Below are 23,850 nucleotides of genomic sequence, written 5' to 3' on the forward strand. Positions count from 1 at the left end.
AAATATATTGTTGATTATCTTGTGAAGGGAGCAGTTCTTTGAAAGGTGTTATATAAGTTGAAAGCTTAGAAAATAACATAGATGTCTAAATTTTTTATTTTTAAGTGTAGTTTTTGCAAGTAATATGCATTATTTAATCACAAACTATGCCCAAGAGAATACTGTAACAGCACTGCAATGAAACCCATTAGTGAACTGGGACATTAGAGGCACAACAGATATCTTGCTAGGAATATTAGAAGTTGCTCTCTTGGGAACTGGCCTCAAGTTTCACCATAAGCTGCTGTAATTCGCTGGGTGGCAAGGTGATAGTGGAACCAAGATAAAAGCATTCCAATGACATTCAGTGAGGAAACGCACATTAGGAGGCTGTCAGACTTCAACAGAGCTGTTTGAGGATATATTTTGCCAAATCCCTAGTTTGAAATGTCATCTGCAGAACTTCATAGTCTGAAAATTGTCTCCTTGTGCCACGAGGATTTCAGATAGTGGTTGGTTTGGGTTGTTTTGTTTGGTTTTCGGTTTTTGGTTGGTTTTTTTTAATAGGAAAACCCAGAGTTTGTACGCCACAAAGAGGGTCAATGGGTTGTCTGCTTTGAGTTCTGATCAGAGAATTACACCAGCTGTGTGTACATCCAAAACAAGCAGAGCTGAGCTAAGAACAGTATTTGTTCACCTTCTGGTGTTTGCATTTAAAACTTGCATTCGCTGCTGGTGACTTTCTGAACAGCTAAAATCAGCTGCATCTCTCATTTGGGTATGGGAGTTTCAGCACTTGTCAGTTACAAGAAATTCTGGTTTACAGTGGATGCAACAGTGACTTCTGTAGTTCTCAAAACGGACTATACTGGCATAAAGAATAATCTAGCTATACAGTTATACATTTCATAAGGATATCTATACTTCATGATCCTCAAGTAATTGGTAGCCCAGAAAATTCCTGCAGAACAACCTCTGGAATGACTGCAGAATATTTTAGAGGCATGTAAATGGGACAAGAAAGTACATTACTTTTATTTTCCTTTAACTATACCTAATTTCAAAGACCATACACAACGGTCTTTGTGTATCCTTTCAGTTGAATTTCTAAAATTCCAGTGTCAATGGTCTTGGATTACCACAGTTAATCCTACTGAATACAGGAATTAAAAAACAGAGAAGAATCTGCTGTACTCTGGAATAACTCCATTTCCTTCCCCACACACATTCAGTCACTTTTCATTCAAGTAGGAATCACTTGGTCATTTGATAATACCTATGTTGAGAGAGCACTGTTCAACAACCTGGAAATAGCTATAACGAATGTTAAACTACTGATGAATGAAGAAAACATATCAACAGAAGATTTTATTAAGAATGTACAATACAGAAAAATTTGCTTTCTAACCTGCTCCTGAGGGCCCATTTTGTAGTTACCAAACATCAAAGAGGCCACATACTAACTTGCGGAGCAAGAACACAAAATCAAGCAAAGATTGAAGCTGAGTGTAATTATTATGAGAAAAAAAAAAAAAGAGTACACAATGATTGTTAGTGGAGAATAAAACCATTTGTCAGAAGAGGAAAAAACAAACGATAAACCAGTAACCTCCTCCATGATTCATAAGGAAAAAAGCAGATACCAAAATGTTATAAAATTGTATATGCTTATAATAAGCATAAGCTACTGAATTCCTTAGTGCGGAAGGAACACACTTTGAATCTCATAGGCAAAGCTGGACTTATGTTTCAGAACAAATTTAATTTTCAAACTGTCAACACAAACTGAAAGTCAATTAGACACTGATATATAATTTTAAAATTATATTTTTATTACATACTTTAAGAACTCAGCAATACCAACATAGACAAATGGGTCATTAAAGACTGTTGTTTATAGTATCTGGTTCAATTATCATGGAATAAAATAAGATTGGGTTTAAGTGCACTCACAGAAAAGAATAGAAAATGCTAAAGTTCAATTATGGATATTTTATTGATTTGTTAATGCAGTGTACTGTTGAGGGCAACAGTTTATCATCCATGAGATTTCGATATTTTTCAGTACAAAACCTCACTGTTTCCCCCCTGAATTTTATTAGTGGGTTTGCCAACAGATTACAAAATCTGTAATATACAGAATTAGGTCCATGTGCACTTACTGTCAAAAGAAATAATGCAGATCCATCATCTACATTGCTGCAATTTTGTTTTGTTAAACATACCTATACTGCCTGCAATGCATACTTTTCCTTATTTACAGGACTTTTTTTCCACAGATGCCTAGTGTTTAAAAAGGTTAGCAGGGGATTTAACTTGATTCTGACTTAATTTACAGCAAAGCGGAGAAATATAGAAAAAAAAAAATTAGTTAACAGAAGAATTTCCCCTACACCAACCCTTATTGTCTTTGAGATGGGGGTTCCCAATCTTCCAGCTGGCAAAAACCATATAACCTCTTACAGATGGAAATATCCATCCCCTCTCCCATCTTCTGCTCAGAACACTGGCAAGGTTTAGGTGACTGACAGACATGGAGTCAGTCAGGCTGGGGAAAGCACACCCAAGGCTGTCAGGGAGCCCATGCTCAAATTCCACAACTCACACTCTCTCATGAGGGTAGAACCTTACAGTTCTTTAAACCAATTGCCAAGTTTGCTTCCTTTTAAATACAGCAGCTGAAACTGCTGAAAGCATACATATTTCTTATTCAATTAAAGCTTAGCTCAAAGCCGGGTGTTTGGCCTTTCAGGACAATGTAGCCTGCAGAAACAGAGCTGAGATGTCAGGCCTAACATGATGCAGGTTAGGAAGTTTATGAAAAATCCACAGGCAAGTTGATACAGTGTGGGGTCCTTGGAACGGGCCTGCCTAAGTGCTAAAGTAGTTATTTATGCCATCTCTTGAATCCTTCCCAAACTGAAGGGTTTCTTTTCTTCTTTTTAAAAATCCACTTCATCACAGACTTCAATAGGCTCTTACTGTTGTCCAGACTTGTAAAATGAATTCTTTGTTCTCATTGCTGAGAATTTCTCAATATCCTCCTCTTAACCAAAATGCTGAGCAGTTATTTGTCTCTGTGAGCTTCTCAAGGCAAGCAGGTGTGTCCTTTATACATGAACTGACTCCTGACCCATTCAAGTCAAGAACAAATGGTAATAAGCTATTTTGCTTACACTCAAAACACTTCTACTATAGCCTATACACAAAGCTCATCCCTCTTCCAGATCAAGGCAAATTTATTCTGTCCTTTAATCAAATTCCTCTCCCTCCTCAAAACCTATTTCATTGACTTCTTTTTCACCCCTTTCCAGTAAGAGGTCCTTATTCTCACCAAACACCCAATTATGTCTTTCAGAATTAAATCATCAGAAAAATGGTGCAGAAGCTAGCACATGATGATCAGCACAAACCCAGAGGTTTGTAACCATTCCTTGCTCGGAATGACAGCCCCAAACTGTTCAGAAACACACAGCATCAGTATTCAGAGTAATCCTCCCTCTACCTGCTACCTGGTTGGATTAAAAAACAACAACAACAACAACAAAGAAACAACAATATCAAACAAAAACACCCTCCCAATAAAACCCCCACTTAACACAGGTTATAAACACTTAGTTTTCAGGCTTAAGAGCAATTCAGACAGAGTTATGAAATTCAAAGGGGGCTGTGCCAGCTGGTATTGGGGCTGGTGCTGTTTAAGATCTTTGTTGGCAACATGGACAGTGGGACTGAGTGCACCCTCAGCAAATTTGCTGATGACATTGAGCCATGTGGTGTTTTAGACACCCTGGAGGGAAGAGGTGCCATCCAGAGGAGCCTCTACAGGCTTGAGAGGTGGGTCCCTGTAACCTCATGAATTTCAACTAAGCCAAGTGCAAGATCCTGCACCTGGGTCAAGGCAAACCCAAGTACAAATACAGGCTGGAAACTGGGGTAATTCAGCCTGGAAAAGAGAAGGATCCAGGGAGACCTTATAGCCTTCCAGTATCTGAAGGAGGCTGGAGAGGGACTTTTTACAAGTGTATATGGTGAGAGGTCAAGGGGTAATGGCTTTTCACTGAAAGCTTAGACGGGATATTAGGAAGAAATTTTTTACTGTGAGGGTGGTGAGACACTGGCACAGGTGGCCCAGAGAAGCTGTGGATGCCCCATCCCTCAAAGTGTTCCAGGCCAGGTTAGATGGGGCTCTGAGCAATCTGGTCTAGTGGAAGGTGTCCCTGTTGAAGGCAAAGGGGTTGAAACTAGTCTTTAAGGTCACATCAATCCAAACCATTTCATGATTCTATGATCCTGCAATCTCTAACTTAGGATATCAAGTTGTTAAAGAGCCTCCATCCCCTGCAGTATCTGAAATCAGAGTATCACTTCCACAAAGGTCTTGTAAAGAGCTTACTCCTATTCTGTGCTCCAGATTCCTTGCTGTCTTTATCAGAAAGTCCTGCAAGAACAGCTGCAAAGGTGCCCTCAGGATGCTTTTCATCATATGAAGGTTACCTGCACTATTTCTGTCAGAGATATTGTTGGATCATTTTAGTTTAGTTTCCACTTAAGTGGAAAAAAAAAATTGCTAAAAAAGCAATTCTGTTACCAACAGCAACAATTCCCATGTTTTCAATTGCTGGAAAGATAAGGTAAGTACTTTTAAACTTGTACTTCCTGAACACGAGTACAGAAAGAAAACTAGTAGAACCAAATAAACCTTATGTTCAGCCAAAGAAGCTGAAGATATCTTACAGAATAAGTTTAGGGTAAAAGAAAGAGATGGCTAATCCCATCTCAGGCTTAGCCTAGCTTCCCCGCAGCCTGAAAATTGTTACCAATTACCCATGTAATTAAGTTTATCCATACAAGAATCTCGCTCTTGACCAAGATATTAATTATTAATATTAACAATATTAATAAGTGCTGGTACTACTGCAGATAAATGAACAAAGTCAAAAATAAAACCAGCCCAATAATGTGTGATAGTTTTATAGATCCTGTAATAAATGTGCATTTCCAGGAGCAGATAAACTTTGAGTTTGTTGGCATTAAAAACAAAATAACAACATGGAAGAGTTAGCCACATAAGTCAGCTCAGGCATATGTTGTTCAGAAACAGGCATATGTTGTCTGCGGTGCATTCTGTGTGTTTTCTGATGTCACATGTGTCAATCTTTAATATAGTACGATATACCCAACAATGTATGTTTTCAACGTAATGCAAGATGAACGTGCTTTGGTTTTGCACAGAGAGCAGTGACCGATAGGGTAGCCTAGTACTTCAGAATCTCTTGTTAAACCTTTCATTGTCACATCTTCCACCGTATTTCTGTGAGACAGGTAAAAGCGTTTTTCAAGCAATTAAATTTGTTGCACATATCTTTTTTATTTTAAGAATTTTACTTAAGCCTGAAGCTCACACAACTTACATTTTCAAGCACTCTGGACTTAGCTTTCAAGCTTTATACGTTTCTTTTTAATTGTGCAACTAATCCCTGCTCTTGTCAATGACATTAAACTTAACACATACACAGAGATGTGGATTCCCTGTCCTTTTGGGCAGGGAATGTTTAATACACTTAGCTACCCTTCTGTAGTACAGCATCCAAGAGGTTACAGTTTAGCTCAAAAACTCAGGTGGTTAGATGGCTTGTTTGGACTCTTTAAGGTTTTTAATTCTGTAATAGTCTTTAGCACAATCTCTGGACATAGACAACATGTATATTTGCAAGGACAATTGGGGTTTGTTCTACATAGCAAAGAAATCATCAGAAACCCCAACCAAAACCAGTTATCACAGATTTTTTTGTTTGTTTATAAAAATGCACAGTAACTTAGGCCAAGCTGTGAAACAGACTTTGGCAGCCTTAATATTACTGATATATAAAAACTGAAATATTGTCATTTCAGCATTTGGTTTGTTGGCTCTAAACCAAGAAATATTACTGAATATAGGATAACATCAGTTCATGCACAAGCAGGTGAACAAGCCAACAACCCAGTAAGTTAGGTCTGAAACACTTTGGTGGTGTTTTTTTAATTACTTTTATTTTGATATTGTGTCAAATTCATTATGTTCTAGAACATGAGGGCTGGAAGTCACAAGTTAGCTTCAAGACCATACAACGACAACAAAAAAAAAAAAATCAGTGAAAGCATTGTTTTTTGTATGCAAGTCTTTTAACTCACATTCTTAGCATATTTCTAAAAGGGAAAAAAACCACCAATACCAAAGCCTCCCCCCCAAAAAGACAAAAACAACCCAACAAAACAATGAAAACCCCCAAACCCAACAAAAAACCCCTGTTTTGGTTTTCTTTTTTTCCACACAGGAGCATTAACTGGAATAGGGAAAAAACCACTTCATAGCTTTTTGGACAGTAAGAAAAATGGAAGAGATGTGAGCCACAGCTTTCCAGAAACCAGCCCAACAAGAGGTTGTTCTATATACAGATAATAAAACTTCAGATAAGACATACTCAATTACAGCTTCTGAAACAGGCTGGAGAGAACTTGTTTTGACTCAAATTAAAAATAAACAGATGTAGAACCCCACTGAATCCACCTGGAGATGGGTTAAACTGAGACAGAAACCAGTTAGGGGTGTTTCTCTGCTCTCTCTCTTCTCTGTTAACCTAAGTGGGTTAACACCATGGCTTACCCAACAGGTGCAGCTCCCACGTGAACACTAGAGGCACATGGGGCCAAGATCTAGGTGCACACCATCACCTCCTTTCTTTAAAAGGAAACAGGGGTGTGTAGGCACATAAGGAGCTGATGTGTGCTCTAGCAGCCTGAACTACTGTACAGTGCACCTGTTCAGTGCAAACACAGCTCTTGAAAGATGAACCGATGCTGAACTTTTTTCCCTGAAGAAGCTTCTCTTTGCTCAATTAAGAAATGTAGTGGAATCCATGATAAAGTGCAATCCTTAAGATTTGGGATTTCACATCAGAGGCTACAGCAGTCAGAGATATATTTTAACACACATATATGACAGTTCATTTATGAGACCTCTGATGTCAAACTTTGAGGTAATTAACCCTATCAACCTTCAAGATCTTATGGGCCACAAAACTTCATAATATGAATACCTAAGCTGAATGCTGGGGTTTTTCCTTTCCATGAACCACAGCTTTGAGATTGCAGCATTCAGAGCCCTCTCCACCAAAAGAAGTCTTCTTATAAAATATGAATATGCTAACACACAAATCCAGTTATGAGAAAACTACAATCTTGCATGGATTATCCAGCTTTTGGAAGGAAGGAATCACAAAGCTGATTGTTTAAAACACAGTAGGAATGAACGATCAGACTATGAATGATTTAAAAGATCTGAAATAACCACACAGTCTGAGGAGAGCACACTTTATTCCCCTCTCACGCACAGAGACACAGAGCACTGAAAACACATAGGTTCATCACTAGCACCAATCAGAAGAAATTTCTGATGCAGAAATGAAATTTTAAATAGCAGAAACAATCACCACAAAAGGCTCTTTCAGGTGATAAAAAAAGAACAGTACAGCTTAGATGTAAAAGCATCCCTCCTGAACAGTGTACCAGGTACTTTAAAACTTGCATTCCTTCTCAGCCGAGGGGCTTGCACTCAGATGAATCAATCCTGTAAAAATGAGATTCCTGCTTCTGTGAAGAAGCCAACTGAGCATCACAGTACAAAATGCAGAAAAAAAGCCCAAACCAACTCCACAATGCAAAAAAACCCCAAACCAACTCCACAAAACAAAGGCCCAAACTCTCATATGTTCTCAAATTATTTACACTGTCCAATGTATTAAAAAGAGTTTACCTGCATATTTTGTGGTGTTTGATTCATCCATGGACCAGAAGCAGTGATCAAAGGCAAACACCTGCAGAAGCACATAAAGAGAGAAATTAGGATCCTCTGGTTACAAGATATTTCTTTTAAAGCGGGACATATCTGTGATTGTGTAATTAGTCTCTACTGTTTCTGTAGATCCTAAATCAGAACTGTAAAAAAGCTTCATCAGCAGGAATACTTTTGTGAAATCTTGAGAGTTGCAAACCATAATACTTCTTTTCTATCTGTAAATACTATACTAAATACTCCTTACTCTATCCCTTAATGCAGATTTCAAAACACAGCCAAAATCCAATAACTAACTCCACTCTTCTCCAGGCACTAACACTAACAAACAGTAAGGAAACAGCACCACAAGGACTCAATATAAAGAATTTGGTGAGATGACTATTTGGCAGACATCAACACAATATGCACAATCCATACCATGGGATGGATTTCTAATACTCAGTGAAGATCATTACTACTTACAAGCCTTAAGGAGCAAATAAACAGTATTAGATTACCTGCCTAAACTAAGAGTACAGTTCTGCATCTCAGCAGAGAAAGCTCAGAAAGTACAAATAGAAAATCTAGCTCTATTAGAGAGACAAGCTATCAGAGCCTGCTCTAATAAAAAGATCACTTAAAATCACTTCAGTAAAGAGTTCCAGCTAGGCAGAAATTGAATGAGGTTCAATATTGTGCTCAGTGGGCTTGCAGACCTGGAACAGTGTCCTGTAAAACCACTTAACACATTGGGATTTCATCCAAGTTCCTTTTTCTGCACATTTGGGAACATCATGGTGTAGACATTTAACATTGTTTTTTTACAGCTTTATATGGCCACAAACACACCTAAGTTGCAGTGTATTTTCCACATTTTGCCATGATAAACTGACTGTGGATGAGTTAACGATACAGATTCTGGTTTAGCTTTCTGCTTTGGGAGCACAAAAGGTGGGGAAAATCTCAAACCACCTTTTCAATAAGACTTTGCCTGGGTCAAAATTTTCTTTGCCTGATCTTCCAATAGCTGATCTCCTTAGTGAGACAATCCATGCATGTCAATGTAGAGCAATAGCCACAGGCTCTGTTAGCAGAAACACTCAAATTCACTAGAGAGAAGTCCTGAGGTGAGGAAGAAGAAGGATCATTTTCTTTTGGCTTTTGGGAATCAAGAACATCTTGAACTCCCTGCAATTCAAAATTAATGCAATCTAATCTACAGTTATGCTGTAATCTAATCTAAGACATCTTCCCAAAATGTCTATTGCTGCAAACATTCCAGAAGGATAAAACCAGGTTAGCACAGTAACCTCACCTCTTTCCCTTTCCTCCAGCTTAATGCAAAACACATCAAATGGCCTGAGAGAGGACTCGATACTGAGACAACACCTAGTCCACAAGAGTGAAATGAGTTCTGGAATTCCCTTCTGAAAACAAACAAACCCATAATAATAATCTAAAGGGAGGCCTGAGTCATTACTGAAGCACAAATAGAAAGAGACAACTTCATGAGTCAGGATGTTCCCTGATGTGACTGAGTCAAAGATGAAATTTGGCCACTGAACTGCAAGTAAAATGCAGCAGTTACTTCACCTTGTCTTCAGGCATCCGCATAAGTAGGGGGCACTTTAAATTACTTTTGTGCATTTGATCATCATACTTCAAATCTAAGCATAAAAACCTGCCATCAATAAGAACCCTCTAACCCTTTTCCTAACTTCTGTAGTCCAGGAACCACTGTTTCTCATCTCATATTCTATGGAAGTTTTCCTCACAGGACTTAGTAACAACACCTAATCTCTCCGATGATCAAACGGCAAGCAGTTCAATTACAAACAAGGAACCCTATTGTAAGGATCCAAATCTACCAGATGCCGATTCTTCCCCCTTAAAACTAAACATTATCTGCAGTGGATCACAGAGACCAGTTAAAAAGGTTACCCAGCTACACATGCTTGTGTGTAATGACTTAAATGTCAATACAGCAGTACTGTAGGCCAATTTAATCTATTGTCCTATGCATTTTCCCCTTGGTTAACACGGAAAATTATGTCAGGATCATTCAGTGACTTCTAATTTAAACACTCATCTTGCAAAGAGACTCTTAAAACTAAAATATGTGCTTATAACCAAGAGTTTCTTGTAGAAAAGCAGTTTTTATTGGGATTTTTTAAAAGAGATAAAAATTGGTCAGACTGATTTTTAAAAGGTCAAAAATGATTATGCAATAGGAAGATTAAAATTCTGCCTCAAGATAAAACACATGTAAATATAGCATTTTAGTATGTTTTCATAACAAACATAAAAAGCCAGGGCATGGACTTAGTCTATTTATAAAATCTGTTTTGGAAAATTGCCAAATCCCTCTAACAGAAGTAACAAGATGATTTTTTTTTTTAAAGAGTCAGGCAAAAAGGCAGAAACTGCTAGGGTATGCACTATCTGCAAAACATGTAGAGTAGCTGCAGCAAAACTCCTCTCTCCATTAAAACTGGCAGAAGAATACTTAAAAATTACTTTGATTAGTGATGACAAAACAGCTACCTTGAACATTTCCAGCAACCATACTTTAAGGAAGCACCCAACCAAAACAATTTTCTGGGCAACTCGGACCTTTGGGAAAACAGATTGCAAGCACAAGAATTAACAGGGTAAGAGATAAGGCATACAAGAGCAAGATACTTGGTCCCAATCAGCAAGGCTCTTCCATGTGTACGTGAGGAAGGCATTTTATAGGAAATACCTGTAGAACAGTGCCCTGCCTGAAGAGTGACCCTTCTACAGAAAAGATGATCAAAAAGATAACTATTTTATATTTTTCTAACCCCCAGTGCAGGAATGGCAGAACATGCAGTCCCAAGATGAGCATGCAAGCATACTCGGGGTCAAGACACAGAACCTATGCTATGAAAAAGAAACCTTTTAAGTCTTTTCTAATGTGCTCCCTTCCTTCTCCCATCTTCACTGATTATTCTTCCTTGAAAACAGAAATGGTGGGTATTATTTTTTCTTCTGACAGAAGTATGCAGAATAATTATTATTTTTCTTTTTTTTTTCCCCTGAAGAAGGTATTAAACCCCCTGTCAACATGACTATCAAAGCTATCAGAAGTTCTGTTAACATTCAAGTCTCAGACTCAATGGCCAATACTCAAACTGGGCATTACTGGGCATTGAAAATGCCTTTTTAGTAAAGATTTTTACCAGCTTATATCAAAACCGTATCAACGAACTATATCAAAACTACTATTGAAAAATATTTGAACAGAGATATCTGTGACACAAACAGAACCTTTAAACTTCAAGCACCTCATATGAACCAGTTTTTAACTGCATTTTGGAAAATCTATTCCATTTAGGTGCTCAATATAAAAGAAAAATAAAAGGCAAGTATTTTTTGTATGAAACTGAAAGTTTAAAATTGCTACCTTTATTTCCACTAAGATTTCATGAACTTTCATTTATTCCTCTACATCTCTGTGACTATACAGATGAGTATTTCTGCTTTCCTGCTGCTCTGATGTCCATTCCATAGCCATTGTACCAGGAAGCTTAAGAATTTTCAGAAGACAAGCAAAATGGGAAAACCAAGAAAGACAGGTATATATTTACCTCATAAGTCTGTATCGGCATTCAACTACAAGCAGATTTAAGTTCGCACAGGTGTTGGCCAGTTCTCACAACTGGACCCAAAATTACTCTGGGCTTTTAAATTACACAGGGAACTAACAAACAAGCCTCAAAATTTTCTTATTTTTGCAAGATTCTATGTGTCATAATTCAGCCTAGCATCTAAAAGAGAAAGATATAAGGAAGCTGCCAGGAACCTGCCACACTAGAGTAGGAGCTTATAAACAAAAAATTTTGAATGGAGGGATGAATAGCGTAGGTTTTCTCCCAGCTCTATTATTCCAATGTTTGACATTGCACAGTATTTTTAGTCTGTGTTGTATGACAGTTGTAAAAAAAAAACTTAGACTATTATTTTAGACATCTCAGAAACAGTCAAGTAAAAGACAGAGCTACAAGTAATGCAACATGACTCACCAGGGCACAGTCTTGCACAATTGGAAGCCCACAGTAAAAATAAATATATAAGCTAGAGTAGGTACTCATTCATAGGTATATTCATTAGTAGGTAGAGTAGGTATATTCATTATAAGAATTTTACCTCACAAACATTACAGCACAAACATATAAAAATGGAAAAGTTATGAGAAAGAATTAGCTGGGAAGTGCTAGTTCCTGGTACTACTGTATCCAGAGTCATTGTAAGTGCTCACATTACCCTAAGTAAAAAGAGTTATGTAGGCCATTTCTAGGTTAGAGAGAATTGCACTTGGAGTGCTAGCAAATATTGGAAATTAAACAAAAGACTTTTTCTGGTAACCACAAAGTTTAAGAAAAGTGGAAGATATGTGGCTTTGATTCCTTCAGCAAACACTTACAGCAGTTTAAGACAGATGTTGGTTATTTTGCTAAGGAGACAGCTAGGGGTTATGGCTTCCTGCAAAATGGGATACAGGTCCATGCATCCATTGTGTACATCAGTGAAAATTCTGGAGTTTTGTCTCAAAATCGCCTGTACCTGTGGCTTAAAAATAAAATTGTGGATCTTAAACTAGAAGAGTCATTGTGTCTGACTGCTACAAAGCAGTAACTTCTCACAGAATCTGAAAAGACAGCAAAGGGGTATTCACATTTTGAACAGCCAAAACAATGTTCTGCAGAACTCATTTTCATTAAGGCCCCGAATCAATGCTTGAGGAATTAATAATTTTAAGAGTTTATGTATGCAAGTATACTCAAGTGAACTACTTATAGGTAATGACTACCATATCCAATACTAACTGCTTGCCAGACTAAGCCAAATTACATAATTAGTTTTAAAAAGGAGTTTAATTTCACATTCATTATTGTTTTAAAGCCTAATTCTCAGTATAGGCAGAGTCTGGGGTTTGAATTTACCAATGCATTACCCAGATTGAACATTACCCCTAACGTATTGTCTATGCAGCTATAAAATATTGCAAATGTATGGCTAATGTTTAATAGCCATTGCCATCTGACCAGTAGACAGTCAATTAATCACATTCTGCTTTCATTGAGAAGCAGTCAGTCTGACTTGTTAGGTGACTTACGGGACTACCTGGTTCCTAAAAAGAAAAGGAAGGGATAACTGAGGAAGGGAAATTTTCATTCATTAGGCAGCTGCTCCTACATGCCTATTACAACTGCTGATGGAAATAAGTAATAAAGGAGATCCACAAGGAAACAGCAAACAAAGTCTATGCCAGTAAGCTTAATGTAAATGCATGCCATTAAAGAACTGGTAAAAAAAAAAAAGTTGGTCACTGTATGACAAACACAAGACCTACAACAGGGCTGAAGAAGTATGGAAAGAAAATCTGAAGGTGGTCTAGGGCACAGCTCACAGATCTCAGGTCAGAACAATCATTTTACCTTTGTCACAAAATTACACTTAAATGCGATGTTTGTAGAAATAGCAAAACACCCTAATATCCTTATAATAAATTTTCTTATCACAGCTTCTGAGGTACTAAATTGAAGTGGCAAAATAATTCATCCATGGCTGACGATAAGCTAGTTCATTAAAGACAAAGAGAATTCCAATATTTCTAAAATTTTATTTTAAATAATCCTAATTTGAAGATCAGCTACGTGCAGTACCCTAAAAACTGTATAAATCAAGTAACATTCACAACTCACATCACACCCTCACAAACTCAGCAAAGCCCGTTTTCCACTAATGGCATGAACCTTATTCTGTCTCAAACTGAAAAACATTTCACATAACGTCAGAAGTTTCAGCATTATAGCTTGAGGATATTAATGACCATCCAACTATACCTAACAATAATGTGACATTTATGCACAAGCATGCAGCTGTTCTGGTTTTGTCAAAGAAATATAAGGCCATAATTGAGCTTTTATGTAATGTTGAGAATAACTTTATTTGCCTATAATAGAACATGAATAATGTACTGCAGAAAAGGAAGGCTCTTGTAAAAAACACTTTTTTTCAGGTGAAATTACAACAGAAAGGAGGCGGTTTTTTCCTTTTAAAAGAAAGGTTTAACAGTGATCAAACTCTCTTGTGTTAAATATATCAATTGGCATTGATAGAAGAGCTTTATTAATTTCCTAATATAGGTACACAACACTTTTCTCCTGCCCTTCCTCTGCACTACAGACAACACAGACAATCCTTTCTAGGTGAATTCTGGTGTACCTTGGCAACTTTTACACTAATTATTAATTTCTGACTATCATCCAGTACAAATAAAAATTATTTGCTTCTCATTGGATGCATTTTGTCACCTTTTAAGAACAGTATTTTAACTTTTAAGCAGAATTGCGTGCAATGAAATGTTTTACACAAAATACTCGTTTACTTTTTCAAATATTTTTATGAATGCCTTAAAATTATGGCTTGCCCTTGTTGCAGCTTTAACAAGTTGTGTGCCTTGCCTGCATGTCAGTTGGATTAAAATATATTCTTCTGAAATTATGAAGTCTTTAACTTGGAATTATGGGGAATAGATAATTTTTTTTAAATATCGAAGATGTATTGATTGACTTATACTACAGCAATAGGCCCAACTCTTCTGCATTGCTCAACATTTTCAAGCAGATACAAATGTATAAAGAGACAAAATACTTACCTTAGGTGGTTTTCTAGATGATTGCCAAGAAAATCAGCAATGATGACAAGAAGCATGAATATACCATTCACATAAAGAGAAGGCAGCAAAAAAAAAAAGAAAAGAAACAAAGTCAGTGAATGTCATCACTATCTGAACTTTTTTTTAATCCACAATGAATTTAAGAATAATCAGATCAGAAGATATTTAAATGACATATCACAGATTTTTAACCAGTAAGTACTTAATTACTAATACAGTCCCACATTAAAAATAAAAGGTCAGATTCTTTATAGATATAAAAATCAAACAGAACTGAAATCCAGAAAGTAGACGAGAATCTGTTTTGTCATGGAAGACGACACACAGCCCATCTTTGGTGGCAAGTAAACTGAGCCTGCAAACTGGCAGACCAAGGTGCCAGGGTGAAGCCCCACTGACTTCAGCAGTGCTACACATGCATGACCAAGGTAAGAGACAAACAAATGTTTTTTGTAGAGATTATAGAGGTGTGAAAAAAAATAAACCTGTGTTCTCCCTGGCCACAGAAAGCCTACACAGAGCATAAGAAACCAATGCAAAAGCACCATTACCTTTCATTGCACATAACTATAATGAGTGCTGTCAGAAATAAAACAGGGACTACAAACCTCTAGTCTAAAGACACCAGCTCAGAGTACTTCAACTTGTCCTTAAATGCATTTATGCTTATGCTGGCAGCCATATGGCCACATTGTAAATTAAATCAGTTTGAGGATTTTTTTGGTGGGATTGGTTTCAAGTGAGATCACTGCACTGTTTCATTATGCTGCCCTGTGCTCATTAATGGCAATGCAAGAGGGGAGGTGAACATACAGCGCAGAATTAGACTGACAAGCCATTCATCAAAACCACAACCTGAGGCATATGTTTAAATTATATATTGAAATAAGCCTGAAATGATACACAGAAGAAATTTCCAGTTGCTCTTCACATAAAGGGGGAAAAAAACATGGAAGAAAGAAGGAAAAATAATATGGATGAAGACAAAAAACACAACCAGAAAGGCCTACAGACAAACACAAGCAGAGAACACTGTAAGGTTTATGAGATAAGGGTATGGATGAAAGGTATTAGCAACAGACACACTACACAAAATTCAAAGATATCAAGAGGCTACACTTTCAGTGCAGAAACACGTGGGACCAAGCCATGCTTTCATCCACCAGACTATGCATACCAACTGCACCAAGTTGGGAGGCGGAGGTGGGGGAAAGACAGAAAACACTGTGAGCAGTTTTCTCAGCAACCCACAATACAAGAGCTCAGCAAAAGATGCCAAAGCGACGCAAATCCACAAACACATCTTATGCAATCTTTTCTGCCTACTCTCAGCTTGTACCATAGATGACATGTCTGCCTGAACCAGAAGTTACATATCTGGTACACAGTACTGTGTTTGCCTCTGAGCTAAACCACTTGCTGCAGCTTTACCCTTTCATTATTGGTCGCTACTCAGGCTCAGTCCATGGTTAGCTCATGTACAGGTGACAATCCTTGCATTACCCTCAATCAATTTTTCACATACTTTTTTTGGTCTGCTTTTTTATTTTATTTTAATATGTACTTCATGGTTTCTTTCCTTTCCTAGAAACCAGCAGCTTTCAGCTTCAAAGATAATTGAATTTGTCTCAATTTTTACCAGTGACCACAGAAACATGGTGATTCAGTGACACAACTGGGGCTGGGGAGGCAGGACACACACACAATACATGTATGGACAAGAGACCAAAGATACAACAATTAGAATGTTTATTTCCAAGAATTTTTAATTACATGTCTAATCATCCTTGGTGTCAATGATAAGATGTAAGTAATACCTTTTGAGTGACAACAAAATCTCCTCTAAAGTGGACAGTTAGTATACACTTCAGGACATTATCAGAGTTACCTAACCTTTTAATGCATCTGCACAACAACAGATTTTGGTTTAACCTGATAGGCATCTTCAACCTGCACTCTCAGACAGAAGACTGACTTTTCTCACATGCCTGGAACTCAAAACCCAAGTAAATACCATCAAGAGCCTGGAAAATATTCTCATAGGCCAGGAGAAAAGCATGAATTTCAATGACCACAAAGCTTCTGAACTTGCTTCTGCCTTTGTCCTTAAGCCATCATGACTTTAGTAAAATATCACTAGAACGATTTTCCAACTTTACCAAGTAGTGTGTCTGGTGTTGGTATCTACTCAGGCTTTATCTTTCACAACAGTACTAAGCCTCTCCTGTCTTGCTTGGCTAACACACACGAAGACCCCAGACTGTGTAGCTACCTAAAATTTTAAGCCAGATAAAGAGAAACAATTTATAGAATGTGCGAATGTAAACTTCTTTTCCTGTTGTCCCTTGCTAAAATTAAAAATGCTTCTCACATTTGGCAAGAGAAGTGACTCACAAAATGTCAGTTCTCATGTTCTATGTCAGAACATGAATGAGAAGCCTTCTTGACTGCATTCACAGTTTCTCCTTAACAACTACCCCACTGCCTGTAACAGTATACTGTGAGAGGAGTGCACTTTGCTAGTAGTTTAACAACAGCAAAGGTTGTTTCCTCTTTTTTATCTTTTTAACTACCTACATTCTCTCCTAGGAGTCTTCTTTTGTCATAGAGAAAACTAGTCCCATGCAATAAGAAGCAATAGAAGACACTCTTGCACTGTGAGCATCCAGAAATGCGTGATACTGTCATCTTAAAGACTTCATAACTTTCAGAACAAGAACTTTCTTGTCCCTTAGCTAGCGTTGTCAGCATTTCCAAGCAAATGTCACTTCTACCAGAAGGAAAAACATTTTATAAATCAAAAAAAAGCTTGACAGAATTGTTTTTTCTCTCTATTGTATATAATGGGGTTTCATCACCCCACCCGCTTCTCACCCCCGGTTAAGAAAGTCACCTTCAGTAGGGACAAGGTACGATCAAAAACAAGAACGTGGGTGTAAAACCTGGTACTCCACATTAAAGGAGACAGAGACCAGGGCATCTTTGAAAAACAGGTCTCAGATTATTTGGAACATTCACACAGCCAAATTCATCTCCAATTCAGCTGCTGTAAGAAGCCAAGTAGGTCACAATCATACTATAATGATTTCAGATTTTGGAAAGTATTTAGTGGGATTTTTCCTTTCTCACATTAGTTAATCAAGATGAAGCAATCATAACCAGTTATGTTAAATAACCACACATAGTATCTACGAATGAATGAATCAGATGACTTTGCAGCTCTTGTAAGCTGACTATACCAAAAGTCATCATCTAAGACTGAGTTTGAAATCCCCTTTTGCTCTCACCACATGTGCAACCACAGCAAATTCATGGTACTCACTGATTTCCCAAATATATAATTGTTTACAGTTAAGTGGCTACATAGTCATTGATGCACTCTTCAGGGTAACTGGCCAAAAGAATTATTACAAGCAACTATCAGTATACGAGACAAGGGAGAAAAGTCTTCAGGTTTTTATATGATGAGTTGAAAAAAGTCTTCCTCTCTCCTCTGGAAGTATAAAGATGAGCAAATTGAAAAGATCATTGTGATAAAAAATATTATTTCTTACATTTCACTGCTTCAGCACCTCTGGAATCTAAAGACCAGTTCATCAAAACAAATACTGTAGTAATTTTAAGTGGTTTTAAATTTTGTTTTGTTTTCTAAAATCAGGCTGCTTTACAACTCAGGCTGAGTATATCACCAGCAGTGTGCATTTGCCTCACTCAAAGGCAGAGTGCAAGAAAACAAACCAGTGGCAGGACCATCAGAACAAGTGTACCTCCTGTCCTGGATAGAAGTAACAGCACTGTTTGTTTATCCATGTGTAGGAAGCTTTCAGAGTGGCTGCAGCACAGACAGCAGACATTCAGCACTCCTAACTGCAAACAACGTAAATTATGTAGAAGCAGAGAGACAGTGTTTCTCCTATCTTTCACAGTAAGATCATATAGCTCTAGGACCCTTCCTTGTCTCATGGTTTATCACTACAGGCTGTTACTTTCAGGCTTGATACCAAGCATGTTAAAAAGTGTGGCTATATATTATTGATGGACACTGTACTGAACTACCTAGGAAAAGATCACAGGCTGCCACAGTAACAGTTTCAGATGATTATATACTGCAAACTACTGGCAGTACACCATTTTCTCTACAAAGAACACAGAAAAAGGACATTTATTTGCCCATTTGCCCCATGAATTTTCTAAATGCAGAAGGAGACTGAAGTAGATGGCAGGGGCGATGCTCTTAAAGAGAACAGCATCCCACCTTTGTGCTTGTCTGGGGCACCTCCTGTACAGCTGACTAACAAAGCTGGCACCACAATTCAATACCAGGATTCCTGGAAGAGTGACTTTACATACTGTGTGAGCGCACATATGTACAAAAATATAGATAATTAGTTATTTTATATTCTTGCACAAGGTATCTATTTAATCCTCCTACCCAGCAAAAGTCTGCTCTATGGACAAAATAATCCTCTGAAGAACAGCAAAAGAAAAGCATTTTAACAAGCAAAGCAGTTTGAGCAAGTGCCTGCATAATAAGGTAGTAGCTGATCATAATCAGAAACACCACGAGAAACAGATGCATACTCTAATAAGTTGTTCTCACATGCTTAATAGAAACCTACTATGCTAAGAGAAAAGTCAGACACCAAAATCAGAATGACAAATATTGCAGTGCAAGTTAAACAAAATAGACATTACAGTAGCAGAGTGACTTCCATGAGAAAAAAGAAGCAAATGCCTGGATATTTCACCATAACAGCATTCCACTCCAAGCACTGAAGTTCATTTACTACAGCAGTGAAACCACAGGTTATGAAACCAACACAAGCTCGTTAAAGTAAGTGAAAGGCATTATATTCTGACATTTACAACAAGGAAAACAGCAAGTGACAACTGTCCAGGAACATTATTAGTCACTACTTACCTTTGCTCCCAAGTTCTGACTATTTTTACTGCCCAAGGCATTATTATTCCAATGCCAGCAATTTGTTGACATGAAGTTCAAGTGTTTCTAATCTTTACACACAAGCCTTGGTGTCATGTAAAAACAACTACTGACAGCCCAAAAAAGGGCTGACACCTATCCTATATGCAACAGCACACCACTGTGCAAACAGCAGTTGGCTTAGGAGAACAGTCACCACCCAATAGCAGAAAGATTCATCTATCTCTCTGCTAAAAAACTCACCAAAAAATAATCTGAATACTCTCCTATACAAAATAAGTTGGGGGGGGTATGTTTGGGGGTTTTTTTAAATCCCATTTTGGTTAATTTACTTAGTTTTATTGAAAAGGCAAAAACTAACTAAAATTGTCATTCTGCTCTGAGATCAAAGAGCTCCACTGCAATCCTGACTTCTTAGACTCCATGTAGAACCTACCATGTTAAATACTCTATTTTCCCCAAGTCTTTAATCATACTCATTCAAAACTTATCCAAGACTCTAGTTATTGTAATGAAAACCTGCTACCCCAATTACAATTACAGCGTAGCCACAATCACCAGTATACCAAGCTTGTTCTTATTAACATCCAGCTAGACTCATAACAAAAAGGCAAAAGAATGCAAGTCCACCTAATGTTCCCAGCAAGGGTAGATACACTACCAAGTTCTCCTGATCCTTTTTAAAACAAGTCTTTCCCCCTCCTTTCCAATAAAACTGAATGCACAAGAAACTAAACAAGGAGATTTTCACTACCTAATCAGGTTTAGCTAATCAAGAGGAAACGAGGCAGGGGAAAAAGAATCTGATCTCAGCACCCAAGATCTGTTAGCTCTTAAGGTTAGTCTCCAATGAATGGTTCTTAGCCTGAATGCAATGAAACTACTGTCAAGAGTTCTGGAAAGTATGTGGAAACACATTCTATGAACGTTAATAAAACTGCAGTGGCATTTCTTAGGCATCCATTATTCTTATTCTGTTGCATTTGTTACTAGTGCTCTTGAGGAGAAAACACCCCAAGCATTAACTGGCATTTCAACTCTGTGCACAAACTCTATTGAGACTCTCACACCCAACCAGTCACTGGAGTCAGCTACTCGCAGCTATTAACTGCCTCCTAAGTCTCCAGTGTCAATGGAAAATGTTCCCTTTCAACACTACCACTTCTTTAAAATTCCTTCAGAAACGCTTGTAAGAACCATCAAAACATCGGTGAGGATATATCCCTTGTGGAGGTAGTGCTCAAAGCTATTTGAAAAATACATTGCTATTTTATCACCATATACAGTACTTAATCCATGACAGATTACCTTCAAGGGCATGTGAAGGAAATTTGATAAGCAACACAGTATTTCATAAATTAAATTTGGTTTTTGTTAGTTTGCTGGTTCAAAACTGAGGCATTACAATTTGCTAGAAAGACATATACAGAGCAATCAACAGCTTCATTGGCAAGGGTCAAGACAGAAGATCTCTAGTCAGTGGCAAGACTGTAGACTAGAAAGAACTAAATTGTAAGTGTTAACCAAGTAACTGGATCTGAACCTTGTTTTTAACACATTACTTTCCTCAGTAAACAGAAAAAAAGAGGAAAAAAAAATCACCCTTTTTATGGAAGGTAAGCATATTTTTTTCCTACTGAATCAGGACAAGGATATATTTGAGAAGTTACTGAAGTTGGAGGTACACCAGTCTTGACCATGTGTTCAAGCTGGACAATAGACAAGAACCCCCAGGTCTCACTGTCACATTCCTTTACCACAACACAGAAAATTATCATTCAGTTGTCATCTACTTTATTTTACTAACGAGATTTCAAGAGAGATGCTAATTGGGTTTGACACTTCATCCGTTCACACAGCTCTGCAAACGTATGTTAGCATTCTTTAAACGTAACTGCAGTACGAAAAAGTGTCTCAGATTCAGCAACATTCACAAGTTACTACTTTTGTTTCATACTAGCATGTGTTTTTAGTGGCATGAATATTAAATGAACTTGTCAGAAAGAAAAATATTGTTCATTAATTTGTATTTAAAATTAAAACTTAGATTTGATGACAATACACATTAGCAGAGCAAATTCCATCCCTTCACTCAAAAACATTTTCTATCTCAGCTGGTTGCAATACCAGCTGCTTTGGTGACTTTGAGATGACATTATTTGCTTAACAGACAGACTTAACAACTAGTACCATTTGCCAGAAAGTGGACACTGCAGAAAAGATGATGATAATTCATGGGATAAATAAGGTTTATTGTGTGGAACAATGTATCACGAACACAAACTCAAACCAATTCTACATAAATAGACAAAGGCAATTGAGTTGTTGCTGCACCAACACTTAAAAGTACTGAGACTATTCTTGTACAGAAGTCATACAGGCAGGACCTCTAGAGAACTTTTCACTGTTCTCTAAGCTTAGGCAGTAGCCTAGTCAGCTCCAGTAACCATGAAATGAACCACAAAAGTTATCCAAAGGCTAGAAAAATTCTTCAAAGTGTGTGCTCCACGTTTATCAGTTAACAAAAAGAGAAGAACTGCCAAGGCAGGTAGCAATCTTTACAGAAAGAAGACATCAAGCATTAAGTTACTGACCCTAGCAGGGAAAGGTACAACCTGAACTCATTTCTAGAATTTGAGAATATATCATTCCGAGGAGAGAAGAGTGGTAACTGCAATGGCACTCAGAGATTTTTCATCTAAGAACCCCAGACAAGAGATTAGATGCCTTTCTAGTAGATAGCAGAAAGGTAAAAGAGAACATATCCTACACAACAAAAGAGGTGAGAAAAAAAGAGAATTTAACAGGCTCCCCGGTCCTTCTCCAACAAGCTGTGAATTTGTGACAACTTATATAATCATTATGTTACTTTGAGCCACAAGCATTTCCTTTTTTTGCAGCAAAGCTTGAAGGCAAGACCTCTCTAGCAGGGATTATGTTATGTATGTAATGTACTTGGTAGAAATGACAACCACCTCCTTGCCAGGTGCCATATGGCAAAATCATAAATTACAGGAGTGACAAACACACCAGACTTTATTCCAACCACTACAATGAGCACTGTGGAAAAATAAACAAGATTCCTAAATCTTCCTGGACTGAAAAATAAAGTACACACTGCTTATGTACAACAAAATACGAAATATTTAGACCTGTAGTAACAATAGAAGTCTAACCTCTTTACAGGGCTGAAAAAGCAAGGATCATCTCAAGACTGGATGATTTTATGTTAATAGATAACAGATTAAAAGACCCAAATTATATGTGGATCCAGTGTTAAGGAAATTCTTTTGCCAGATCTAATTTAATTCTAAAGGGTTGAATTCATATTCTTATTCTGGTTTTATATGATGGAGAATGATAAAAATCACATAAAAAAAATTTAAAAATTAGGAACCAGAGTATTTCTGCTATGAGGAGAGGCTGAGAGAGCAGGCACTGTTCAGCCTGGAGAAGAGAAGGCTCAAGGGGAATCTCATCAAGGTATATAAATATCTGAAGGGAGGACCTAAAGAGGAGGGAGACACAAACTGAAACACAAGAGGTTCCACTTTTTCACTGGGAGGGTGACCAAGCACTGGCACAGGTTGCCAGGGAGGTTCTGGACTCTCCCTTCTTAGAAATGCTCAAAAGCCCTCTGGTCACAGTCCTGCACTACTTGCCCTAGTGGCCCTGCTCGAGTAGTGGGGTTGAAACAGATGGCCTCCAACCTCAACCTTTCTGTGAAAAAAGCTAAAATAAATTTTTCAAAGATATTGTGGCATACAGCAGTAGCATGAACATTAATATAAGAGATGATCTGAAAGGTTTGCGACTCGGCAATTTGTAAGCATTACTTTCATACCAAACTTGTTCCAATTTAAAAAAGCCAATTAAAAACCACCTCTAGAAATCCTTAGATGATATGGTCCCCACACCAACCAATATACAGCAGTTTTATAAAAAGAAATTTCAATGTACTATAAAATTTGTGACAGCTCAGCAACCTTCAGTGGAGTTTCACACCTGGCTTTTATGACCAAAATTTTTTCACATCTCCAAAGAGATACAGGCCGTCTCCTGTGAAGAATATTTTTCACTGTGCCCATCAAGTGATGTTATGAGGCAAGGACTGGCATGACTGGCATCCAGCTTTCACCTATTGATTTTTAGCGAACGAGCTGGGACAGGATTACTTTTAACATCACAGTAGCAAATTCTAGTTTCCTCTGGCAGATGAAGGGAGGTTAATTAAAATTCCTGATAAAGTATTACAAGCAGTTTTCAATATAAGAAATGTCGATTTCAAAAAGAAAACGTGGGCATGACTCACAGGATCACAACCACAGCAAGAAGGTAGTTTTAGGGAGCACTACAAGATAGCATAAGAGAAACAGAAGTCACCTCAGACTTCATAGACATTGATGG

General features: G+C 37.6%; 1 protein-coding gene across 6 annotated transcripts in view; it reads right to left on the reverse strand.

Moving 5' to 3' along the window:
• Nucleotides 1–23,850, reverse strand: part of KIF13A (kinesin family member 13A) — a 107,642-nt gene that overhangs the window by 53,455 nt on the left and 30,337 nt on the right. For all 6 annotated transcript variants that reach the window (XM_032692301.1, XM_032692324.1, XM_032692316.1 and 3 more), the window contains exons 3-4: nucleotides 14,481–14,493; nucleotides 7,775–7,835 (exon numbers count right to left, since the gene is read on the reverse strand). In XM_032692301.1, coding sequence (XP_032548192.1) covers nucleotides 7,775–7,835; nucleotides 14,481–14,493 — 74 coding nt within the window. The remainder of the gene's footprint in view (nucleotides 1–7,774; nucleotides 7,836–14,480; nucleotides 14,494–23,850) is intronic.

This window comes from Chiroxiphia lanceolata, chromosome 1 (genome assembly GCF_009829145.1).
Source record: "Chiroxiphia lanceolata isolate bChiLan1 chromosome 1, bChiLan1.pri, whole genome shotgun sequence".
NCBI lineage: Eukaryota > Metazoa > Chordata > Aves > Passeriformes > Pipridae > Chiroxiphia > Chiroxiphia lanceolata.